The sequence below is a fragment of the Patagioenas fasciata genome, chromosome 3 (assembly GCF_037038585.1).
Source record: "Patagioenas fasciata isolate bPatFas1 chromosome 3, bPatFas1.hap1, whole genome shotgun sequence".
Taxonomy (NCBI): domain Eukaryota; kingdom Metazoa; phylum Chordata; class Aves; order Columbiformes; family Columbidae; genus Patagioenas; species Patagioenas fasciata.
The window spans coordinates 74242854-74255101 of record NC_092522.1 but is presented as its reverse complement, the minus strand read 5'-3'; the positions used below and the strand labels follow the sequence as shown (position 1 = coordinate 74255101).

The 12248-nt window shown below is 40.2% G+C and overlaps 1 protein-coding gene across 2 annotated transcripts in view; it reads left to right on the top strand.

The window, feature by feature from the left end:
- The window catches only part of DCBLD1 (discoidin, CUB and LCCL domain containing 1), a 49626-nt gene that overhangs the window by 20002 nt on the left and 17376 nt on the right, over window positions 1-12248 (top strand). For both annotated transcript variants that reach the window (XM_065835170.2, XM_071806606.1), the window contains exons 3-6: window positions 7225-7362; window positions 7922-7973; window positions 8727-8799; window positions 10545-10678. In XM_065835170.2, the coding sequence (XP_065691242.2) occupies window positions 7225-7362; window positions 7922-7973; window positions 8727-8799; window positions 10545-10678 (397 nt within the window). The remainder of the gene's footprint in view (window positions 1-7224; window positions 7363-7921; window positions 7974-8726; window positions 8800-10544; window positions 10679-12248) is intronic.

Sequence of the window (12248 nt, the reverse complement as noted above, 5' to 3'; positions counted from 1 at the left end):
CACTAAAGGAATCTAGAAGAAAAAATAATATGAAGCACATTGTCGTGGTGTAGACAAGGTGCAACTGTTACTTAAATGCATTTCTTCTCAAGTTAATTGCATTATCTGAGCATATTAAAAATACTAAGCTCTGAATTAGAGCTTCTGATTTTTTAATTAGTTAAAGGGATATGTGAAAACAAGATTAACCATGTGGTCCCTGTAGTTCTCATGAACACAACATGCACTGCTTATTAAGGTGTAGCATAAATGTTTTAAAAGTTTGACAGGAGCTGCTTTTAGTCAGCTTCTTTTCATGTCTCTATCAGATTTCTGTACCTCTTTTGACCTTTTTTCTTACTTTTTTTCCCCCCTTCTTTCCCCAGCTAATGGCTTAGTATTTTTTTTTCCCTTAATTTTGTGAGATGATAATCAGTCTTGACTGGAGAGATAGATCGAAGAAGAGATAAGTGTCTACTTATTTCTCCATTCACTTGCAGTCAGTAGGAGGCTGATGTGTTCCTCTGGGGTGGATGTCAGATCTGCTGAGTGACTAGTAATAATTTGAAGAGTTAGTGCAGTTAACTTGTTCTTGCATAATTTACAGCCAGTAACTAGCATGAAATAGATAGAGAAATTACTGAAAATGCTTTTTTTTCTCCAGTCACTAAGGGTTGTTAGACAAATGGAGCATTTACTCATGGGCGAGTGTCTCATGGCTGCTGAGAGTGAGTGTGCACGGGAGTGTGCAGGAGAACCAAGCACCTTCAGACGCCTCCTACCTGTCATTATGACTTGAGGGGATTCATTGAACCAGTCTTTCCTTATTATGTACTGTATATAAATGTCTTGCTTGAATAAAGGGTGTGTCTGCATTTCTTTTTTGCCCCTCAAAGGAAACTTGCTATTACAGTATTGTTTCTGGTATTTCAAGAAATCCAGGGAAATGCCCAGACAAGTTCTCACTGAAGATCAAGTCGAGCAGTTTCTCAACAGTCAGAACTCTCCTAATAGTTGGGTTTCGCCTGAGTGCTTGCAGTATTCTGAGGTTTCAGCTTTGGAAAGATTTATACAACAAAGAATGTCTGCTTTTCTTTTATCAAATTAATTATTTTTTCCTCTTAGCTGCATGAAGTCCATTGTGTGTTTTTCTGGGTTTTGTTTTTTGGGTTTGTTTGTTTGTTTTTTTTAACAGCTCCGGGTCTTTACTAAGTATTCCTAACTGTAGCTGTGCTTTTGTCTTTGGGTTTGGTTAAAACCACAGCCAGGTTAGAAGTGGGGGATCTCACCTGAGGTCAAGCAGACAGACCTACAGCTGGCACAGGTGGCCCAGACCCTTGCTTTTAAAATTGTAATTACTCCTCCAGCATGGTTCTGCTTAGATGTCTTTTATTTCCATTATCATTGTCTTTGGCAACCATTTGGAAATGCTAACTGAAAGTTATATTTATTTTTCTTAAAATGAGAAATGTTTACCACGCAGTCTGAGGTCATCCTGTGTTGCACAGGGTTAGATCTTGAATAACTGGGCTATCTCATCCTGACTGACAAATGTGACTACCCTGTCAGCTCATATCTACTGAGTATTAAATTCCCCCACATCTTGCAAAGAAGGTTTTGGTGAGGGGTTTGGAGAGGAAGCCGTATGAGGAGCAGCTAAAGTCACTTGGTTTGTTCAGCCTGGAGAAGAGGAGACTAAGAGGAGACCTCATGGCGGTCTAGAGCTTCCTCACAAGGGGAGAAGGAAGGACAGGCACCAAACTCTTCTCTTTAGCAACCAAAGACAGAACCCAAGGGAAAGGCAGGAAGATATGCCAGAGGAGGTTTAGATTGGACATTAGGAAAAGGTTCTTCACCCAGAGAGTGGGGGAGCACTGGAACAGGGTTCCTAGAGAGGTGGTCATGGCCCCAAGCCTGACAGTGTTCAAGAAGAGATTGGACAACGCTCTCAGACACATGGCATGAATTTTGGGGTTGTCCTATGCAGGGACAGGAGTTGGGCTCGATGATGCTTGTGGGTTCCCTCAGGACATTCTATGATTCTATGAAAGAAGGGCATGGAGCAACATTTTTTGTCTCCTGGAGCATCTTTGCAGGGTGACAGTGGTTATCCCTGAGTGTGTGTGACAGGGTTGGAACAAAGAGAGGTGACCTCTCCTTTCCTCCTTGGTAGGGGGACAGGAAGAGTTACTGCTTATGAAAGTTAAACATTTGTGTGAACATGGGATGGAAACGAATTTCAAGAATACAGATGTTTTCATGTAACAGATCCTTGCTGGTTTTATGAAAGACTTGTGCTCTGGCTGAGTTTTTAGCTCTGAAGCGAAGCAAGCTTAATCCATGTTCATCACATTCCCTGTCCTTCCTCAGCTACTGTTACTTCTAAATTGCTTTATGTGAGAAAAGGCTACTGAATATAAGGATCACAATTTAAAATGTTGTCTTCCCCAAACAAACTCCCCAGGAAATTATAATCTTGGAGATCTATGAGATCATTGCTACACATCACTCCCTAGCCCTGCCTTACTCTCCTAGACTAAGGTTAAAGAAAAGGGAGAAGAATCCCCATCGAAGAGGGGACATTACAAGCTGATATCTAAATTGAGTTTCTTAAAGACCTCTGCAGATGTCAAGCTCCAGATTTCAAATGAATTTGATGAATCTGAAAGCATAACAAGCGGAATGAACCGGACGTGCACTAGCTAAAGAGGGACAGAATTACTTTTAAAAGGAAGAAAAAGTCTTACGGAAGAGGCAGAAAGTGTTAAGAGCTACAGAAACAAATGGCATGTAGGCATCGCCAGCTGGTGTGAGAGAAGAGTCCTCTAGGCACAGCGCTTCTTAAAGGAAGTAGAAAAAAATAAAGGAACGTAATTCAACAAAGGAATCTCCGGAAATATGCCAGAGTCTGGTTGACAATAGAAGTAAACTAGACTTCATAAAACCAGACAATGCTATAAAGATCATAAGATTTACAAAATGACATTATGAAAAAAGACAAAAGCTGCAGACTATTGCTAACATTTAAAAAATAAACAACTTGTAAAATAATCTCTTCCGTCTCCTGATGAACCAGCCAAAGGATATCCAGGAGACAATGTACCATGTATCTTGCAGGATGTTAATAGTGCTTGAAGACGGGGATTCCAAAATAAAAGTATTTCATTTAAGCCACTTAAATCATACCAACAGAGCAGGAGTTTTGGACCAAAGGCATTACATTTTAGTTTAATTATAGAGAATGCTAAATTAGATACATTCAAAATTCCTAGGCCCATAACAGCTCTCCAGCAGAATTTTGAAGATACATATATATTTAAGAATTTGGAGTGAACAGGCGCAACCACAGTTGGGCCAACTCGTTAATGAGACACTGAAAGAAGAAAAGGCCCAGGCATCTAGATGTAGGAATACTGAAACATGGAGAACACCTACTCAGTTTCATGACATGTAACACATCTGTTTATCAAATCAAACTATTTTCTTTGTTCTTAGTAAACAAACCAAACAATCCCGCCTACTTACCCTAGCAGAGCTCCAGCTGAGTCACTTGAACAGGAAACAGGGAGCCAGATCAGCATTCACTACTTATTTTTCAAGCTGAATATGCAAAACAACCCACCTCACAACTAACATTAGAAGATGAAAAACTGATAATGTGATCTGGCAGTTCTCAAAAAGGATCTTAAACTTTTGGCTTAGTCCTAAGTTTAGGAATTAAGTATTTATCCAGAGCCAAGTCCAAATGCTGCAGTAATAGTTAACAGGGCCCTATAGACAAGTTTCTCGTTTTCATACCAGGTACAAACCAAGGTTTTCTCCATCATCTCTCCACTCTGGTTGTACAGAACATATGGGCAGTCTGGGGAAATCAAGAAGTCCTAAGTGGAACACATAGAAAACAGGGAGCACGTATGAGTCTTAAAAGTAGGTAATAACATAGTATTTTTGTCACTTTGATTGCAAGTGGAAAATACTGACTAGTAAATATAGTTTTCAGATGAAGTCTAATGTCTGTAGATGCTGTTTGGTTTTAATCTTCTAATGTTTATAAAATCTCACAATATACATATTCAAGGTAATAGTTAAGTCAATGGATAGCAAATCTGCTGGGTGTTACTGTGTATATAAAGTGCATCTAATTCAGGCCCACCACAAGCTGAAATGCAGGGGGACTGGGAGACCACCCTTTCACTTCTGGCTTAACAATAGGGAAGTAAATGGAGGACTGCTGTGCAGAAGTGCATAGGAAAGTCATTAAAGCCAAAGACATTTTTCTAAAGAAAATTAGAAAATAGATGAAAATATAATATTCTCCAATCAGTCAAAACTGAACCCGAAGAATTGTCTTGACCCCGAATCAGTTTAATTTTCTAAGCATTACCAGTTGTCCCCCTGAGGAATTTCTCAGAAGATTGTCAGTGTAGAATAAATTGATTAGGGGGAAAACCAGAATCTGAAGTTAAAAAGGCCACTCAGCAAAAACTTGGCATAATGGAGAGCAGTGCTGCTAAACATAAAACAGTATTAAGTAAATCTGATCAGAAAGGTGCTTACATTGGTCATTCGAAACATAGTAAGCACTGAAAAGAGCGGAATAACACCTCTTCCTAAAAACAGGCTGCACACATCTGTAGTTCTTACAGGGGGTAAAGAACCTCTCAGCTAAACTGGTGTCTGATGGGTTTCTCTAAGAACAGCAATAGAGAGGTGAGATAACACTTAAACTTATTTTCTAAACTGTACCTCTCAGTGCTCATTTCTGTATTTGATAGCACAGAAACTCTGCTAGATCTCAGGACAATCTGAAGACCTGGCAGTGTAGTGTTGATAGAATATTACCTGAATTATTGAGAAGAACTGTGTTGAAATATTTGGAAATACTTTCTCAGTTTGCAACAAAGGAACACATGAATGACATGAATGTTTTGTAGTATTAATAAATGTTTCTTCTTTTTTTCTTTTTTTTTTTTTCCCCAAAATCTATGTAGAAAACTGGTAGACTTTTGGAAAATATTCTTTCAGTGGATAGTGTTTCCTAGGCCCCCTTAGTTTTGAGCTACCTATGGGAGTTTCTTGGTCCACCAGAACTGCTGTTGTCAGAAGACAACACTAGCCTGGTTACCCTTCTTGGATTTGTTACTTAAAAGTAGAAACTTGTCCTAAGGCATTGCATACTGATTTCTTAGGCTGATTGTTTCTGAATTTTGGCTCTCATTTGGATTATACAACTCTATGTGTCTAGACTTTTTTATTTTATTGTTTTTGCTTATGACATATGTGATTTGTTTGTGTAATTACCTGGAATATATGTAGACTTGCTACCGATGGAGACACATAGCCCTGATCCAGCCAGTGTGTGGTTGAGTGAATCAGCCATCTAAATTATACCTACAGAGCAGATAGGTCACTGCCAATTGCTGCAAGGGAGAAAGCCAAGGAGCGCTTGTGAGAAAATACATAGAGACAATCCTTGAGAGAAGAAAAGGACTAAAGCTTTCTCAGGTGTTTCATTTTGAAGAAATGTGATGGCTGCCTGTTGTCTTCCCCTTTCTCTCTCTTTTTTTAAAAAAAAAAGAAAAAGAAAAATCAAAGCACTTTACTTCTCCCACAGCAATCTGACACAAAAGACCTTCTCAAATAAATCACTCGTGCAGTTGTCTGGTATGACACAGTGTCAGATGCTGTCTTTTTGATAAGTTCATTTCCTAAGCAATTTGTTTAACCCTTTTTATAGACACTGTTTTCTCTGACTAAGTTGTGAGTCATTTTCAACACGAGTACTCCAGGGAAATGTCACACTCTTTGCTTGTTTCTCTGCCTGCCTGGCTTTGCCGTATGATTTTTATAAGCCAAAAGACAAGAGTTCGTCTGGTTTGTCCCATTCTGCTGACAAGTGGCTGTTATTGGCTCCATTTGGCTTACAAATAGGCTGGTATTACAGTTACTATATGGCCGATGAATTATTTGGGAAAGACCCACCCCCAAGAGCATCAAGCAAAATGAAGAGGCTCTTAGGAGCCCATTAGGAAGCGTAACACTCATCAAATTTGTGCTGTGATTGTAATTTCTTGTATCTCAGGAGTCAGTTCTAAGTTACTCTAAAGTAGCCACTACCTGTAAAATGAGGTTATCAAGGAAAAATTAAAGTGATCCTTTTCCATCCCAAGGACTTGCTTTGGGATTCAAAAGCTGTCATTGACCAGAACAGATGGGATGAGGGCTTGTAAAGGGTCTTGTTTGGTTTTTTCTCTTAGGGATAAAAATCCCCCCACCATTTTACAAAATGCAGTTTATATTGTAATCATCCTCATAAACTTGCAAAAGTGTACCCAAGCTGCTTTGGAATTTTCTTTGTCATCTGTTCCTGAGGGCAGCCAGAGACCAGTGTTTGCACCCAGGTCTGGTGACAGAAGACAAGAGCAAAAACTATAGCCATCTCAAAAGAAAGCTCCCGTCAGGAACTGACTTCTGAAGAAACAAATGTAATTATTAAGAGTCCCGGGCATGCCTGCTGTCACGAGAGATGAGTGTCCCAAAGACTCTTCCAAAATACTGCTATTGGTAGCTATAAAACCCTTATCTAATTCAATGTAAGCACAAATCTCTCGTCTCTCTGTCCTAGCCCCTTCATTTTCCCCTTTCTTTCCCTCTCTTTTTTGTTTGAAACTAGACACTTGAACTGTATACTTCAATGGTCCGATGATGTTTTTAAAAGAAAAATAAATCAGAACATTTTCTGAGTAAAATGATACTGCCTTGTAGTACAATTTGGCTTGTGGCACATGGGTCCTTGAAAACCAGGTACCCTGTTTGTGATTTTACCTGTCCTGAATGGCTGCTGCGCTACAGCAGCATGAGCTGTACACGTCTGGAGAGTTTATCTAGGGGACCCTGTGTAGATCCCTTGGGTTGCCTTTGAATGTTCTGTTCTTTTCTCTAATGAGTTACTGCTGGTTGTAAGCACGCTGTACTTCAAAGGCCCAAGGGCATTAATCATTCTCTTAAGGTTTATGTGATGAGAGACCTGGATACTGGAATTGCTGCCATGGAGAAACAATTGGATCCTGGCCACTCCTTGTCAGGAGCTCATACCCATAAAGGACTGAAGCCAAAACCCTTTTGTCAACATTTGCATTGGTACTGAAGGAGAATGAGTGTTATGAAACTCTTTGCTAATCATGAGAATATTCCAACCTAATTATGTCATTTAAACTTTTGAAAACTTCTTTGTTCTGTCTGTAGGTCCATACTGTGGCAATGTGATGCCCGTCCCCAAAGAAATCATTCTGGAGAGCAATGAAGCGACTATTCACTTTGAGAGTGGATCCCATGTGTCAGGACGAGGCTTTCTGTTGTCCTATGCCAGTAGTGATCACCCAGGTAAGGTGAAATCCAAAAATACTAAATGATTAGTGGCATAGTTCCCTCTGTCTAATGATCTTCTCTACACACATAGACTTTTGTCCAAATGTTTGGTCCTAAATATTTCCAGATTAGCATGAATCATGATATTTTTAATAGCATGTGTGCAAGAAGCACTTGTAACCAGATATGATAGCTGTGGAAATCTTACCTAGACAAATTGCAATACAGGCCCAGTGAAAGAAAATTAGTATTTTCTCCTTGAAGCTCCACTGTATTCCAGGCTCCAGCGTCTACCACCCAGTGAGAGGATGAAGGGATAGGAGAGATTAAGATTTGATTCCTACATTTAATATTCTGGGAGTCTGTGCAACTTTGTTGAAGGTGTATGACATAAGAAGAGTAGAAGAGAGAGATGAAAAGAATGAAGGAAAACCATAGCTGTTGCTTTCCATCTATTAAAGTTGTTTAAGTACTGTACGCAGAGGTCTGTACATGTAATTTCATATCTAGGCAAAAATTTTGTCTATATTTCTACATCTTGAAATGGGGATTGACATTTGTGAATTTTTCACAGATCTAATCACATGCTTGGAACGAGCAAACCACTACACAGAGGCTGAATACAGGTAAAGAAGGTTTCCAGCTCTCTGTGCTCTGGCTGGCTTTGCTGTGTCTGTCGTCTGGTCCAGTTGTTAGAAAATGTCAGATAAGGCAGGTACAGTCTTGGTTTTCTGGATAAGTGAATTATTTTGAGCTCCGATGCTGTAATTGTCCAAGACCCAGTTGTGAGAAGCAGTAGCACAGAATGGAAGTCTGCAGCACAGAAAAATGAGAGAACAGAATTACAGAGCTCTCAGCAATTCTCATTAGGGCATACATATACATGGTGCATGCAAAAAGAGTTTCCATTTTGAAATTCAAAGTAGCCTCAAATTCCAGTGCTTCTCCTGAGAGCAGATCACATCCTAGCTGATACAAGATTATCTGAGGACAAGCTATAATTTCTTGGTTCCTTGAACTTTGTGATAGGATTTGAAATGGTAATAAATTGTGTTCTTCTGCCTGCTGACTGGATGTGCATGTAGGCTTCTTACCTGGGCTGTGCTGAAAACTCATGTGATAGCATTTCCAGAACGAGAGAATTAAACAGAAATGCTCTTGCAAAACTGCTTTTCTAGTTCTTTGTGTGCTGCCATGTGCAGTCCACTCATGAACTCAAGGGCCCATTTATTTACCTTCTCCACTCACTAACAGATCATCAGCCAGAACTTACTGCTAAAATGCTTATTGGTTTGAGAGTGTTTATTTTGTGCGGGTTTGTTTCTGTGTGTCAGCACTACAGTTCATATTTTAAACAAGCCTCTTTTCTCTCACTACAGCAGATACTGTCCTGCTGGGTGCAGGGACATAGCAGGTGACATTTCTGGGAACATCGGAGATGGATACAGAGATGTAAGTACATAAGGCAACGAGGGGACATTTACAAAGACAGAACAGAGAAGCACAGCACAACATGGTTTCAACTTTTGCTGCATGACTTTTGTCAGTAATTCTTCCCAGCTGTGTTAGATATACCTTTTATTATCAGTATATGAGTATGTTATCAGTATATAAGCACCCAGAGACACTTTTCAAACAGATGTATCAGTTGTGTGAGAGCAAAGTCCACTGACTTGTCAAATACACCTGCTGATTTGCGGTTTCTGACAAAATCCAGCATAGGGTTTGTCCCTCTTGAGGCAGTACTCACTGATGTACTAAATATTCCTACAACTTCAGCTTTTACTTGTTCGTAGTCCACGTGTGTGCCTTTTCTAAAGTTCTCTCTTGTAGGAAAAAAATATATTTTTCAGTAGCCAGGAGGGTTTTATTTAAGATTACGCCTGCAGTATCCCAGCAATCTGCTCTGAGATGAAATAAGCATTATACACTGCTTAATCACATCCCACTGATAACTACCAACCTCTTGGGTTGTTTTAATAGCTCATTCTTTAAAGCAAAGAATTTGCCTGAGTGGTTGCATTTATCCACAGTTCACATCACACAGAGCTCTGCCCTTTCTGTGCCTCTCATTCTGGACTCCCCTTCCGTCATGCCTTTGAAATCTTTACATCTCTCATGGTAGTATGTTTAATCATGCCACTGATGTAAAATCCTAACCTATCACAAATATGGAGTTTCCTAAAAGTCAATGTTCATGATTAACCTGTTCGTCCAGTTATTCGAGCTCACCACTCCAGCCTGGAAAGCGCAGAGCTGAAGAAACAAAGAAATGCCACGTTAGCCAGAGTTATTCTTGCCCTTCTTTCGGGTGATTAGGAAAGAAAAGCAGCACATGGCATGACCTCATGCAGATCTTATCTGCACAGAGGAATTTTTGAAAGAAATTTTCCCTCCACCATTAAGGAGCACTCAGCTTTTCTGATGGGAAAGACCTGCAGGGCTACCCTGGAGCTCTGCTGCCTTTGTGTCCCCACCTCTCCCAGCCCTCCTGGGAGGGGAGAGCCCAGCTTGTCCAGTAGGGTAGCCCAAGCCAGGCCGCTGGCCTCTGTGACCGGGACCCATCTCTGTCAGCAGCTGCTGGGTCCGCTGTCCCTTCTCTGCTCTCTCCTAGCCCAGGAGTACGTTATTGCCACCTAGTTGGCACACAAGTTGTCCTGCCTGTGTTCTTCCTTTATGTGGATTATCCCACCAGAGACACTGGCAAATGGGCTATACTTAAAACCCAGTGGCAGCCAGTCACCATATAGCTAAATTGCGTAAGTACATCATGACTCAAATCCTAAAGTGCAGTAATAGATTGATTTGCCTTCAGGCAAGTCCATCAAGTAATTATAATTTTCACTTTGCAAAGAAGAGTTGCCTTGCCTTTGACTTTGTTTTCCCAAGGAGTGACACTATACTTAATAGGTTCAAACCTTACAGCATCTTCTCAGAAGCAGATTATTTGCTTTTTCTTTTGGGAAAAAAAAAAATAAAAGAGAAAAAAATGAAAAGGTGACTTTCAGAAGTGGATGTATTTTTTCAGGGACTACTGTTCTTTCTTCCCTCCCCACCCCCACCATTATTCCTCTTGAGCCTTTGCTGGAATTTATGAGCCGTAACACTTATATACCAGTGGCTGGGAAGTTGAAAGCATTAGCAGTTTGTCAGACTGATTCTCTGAACTTTGGCTTCTGATGGGTTCTGCCTTTCAGACCTCGCTGCTGTGCAAGTCAGCAATACATGCGGGCGTCATCGCGGATGAGCTGGGCGGCCAGATCAGCGTCACCCAGCAGAAGGGCATCAGCCACTACGAAGGTGTTGTCGCCAACGGTGTCCCCTCGCACAAGTGAGTACCGCTGGCTCCGGGAGCACCCCCGGGGCACCATGCGCTGGCCAGGGCAGCAGAAGCAGGTGGGGACACTTTTTTAGGGGAGGGAAAATTGTTAGGTGTGGGTCTAGGGGCTTTTGGGCTTTTGTCTCTACAGCTTTATTAAAATCGTGTTGGCATTGGATATAAGAAGATGTTCCAAGTTTTCAGTGGCTCTATACCATATAGGGTGGTATTTTCTATTTTTTTTTCTTCTATTCCCTCCAAAATATATTTGAAAATTGCTTTGTTAGCAGATACATGGAAGTACGATGTTCTGCAACAAACACCTTTAGTCAATGCGCTAATAAATCATTCTAAATTCATGTCAAGGTTTTAAAAAAGCTTGGAAGAATGAATAAATAAAAAGTGCCGTTGAGCCACAGGGCATTTAATGAACAACTTCTTAAACATTGTGCTTTTGACATGTTTGGAGTTTTTCTTTTTTAGAATATTTATAGCAAGGGTGTTATATTTACCACTTATCTTCTGACTTTTAATTGTACTGTTGTTGAAGTAGAAATAAATCCTCTAATCTCTATCCAGCACAGTAAGCCCTTCCAGCAGCTGCCTCTGTCATTCCCGTTGGTTTATATTTTTTAATTTTCAAATGTTATCTGGATTTTTCATGAGGCTTTTTTTTTTTTGATAGGAAGAGAGATCTCCTCAGTCCTATAGCTTACGAGAACTAAGGGACTATGTCTTTTTTATACTTTCTTCCTGTTTTTCCCATGATTTCTCCGCACCCTCTGGACAATTTTACAATCATGGTTTCATTCATTAAAAAATAAAAACATTCATTTGGTCTGTTGTTGGGCTTAAGCTTCAGCACAGACGAAATGTTTTATATATAGTGGCACTGGAGTATGCAAAGCTGGGTAGCATGCAGACCACTAGCCAAAGGCCTATAAAGCCTGGTTTTCTTGAAAGTTAATTGCAAAAGAAAATTAATATAAACTTGTCTCAAGCAAAGAAGGACTGAGAGCTCAGCTCAAGCACCAGGCCCCTTCATAAAACAAATAATACCAATTCTTTCCATCACAGGTCCCACCTTAGTGAAATCCTAAATTAAATATTTTGTGCCTTATCTAAAGATGTTACAGAACCATTTATGTACAGAACCATTTATGTTCATGATCCCTGAGAGTCCCAGAAGGAGTAACTTGGACAGTAGTGAATGCAATGCTATAATGAAAGGCAGCTGGGTTCCCATTTGTATTTTTTTTTTCACTGTACAACAGCTAGTGGGCAATGAATGAAGCATATAAGACAGTAAATGTACACGTGCTGGTGGAAAACACTGTTTGCATGGTTAATCCATCACCTTAAGTATCAAGCATCTTTTTAATGTTCCTGTTCACAACATATACTATATGTTTCACATGAGTAATAGAAATGCCGTGATGCAAACTTGTCTCTTACATCAAGTGGGAAAACTCCCATTTACTTGCAAAAGAGGTGAAAAGTGCATTTCTAGGCTGAAGGCAGCCTCCAGGGCTCGGATTTAGCCCATTTAATGGGAGGCCCCTGAGAGAACACCCTAAGGAGG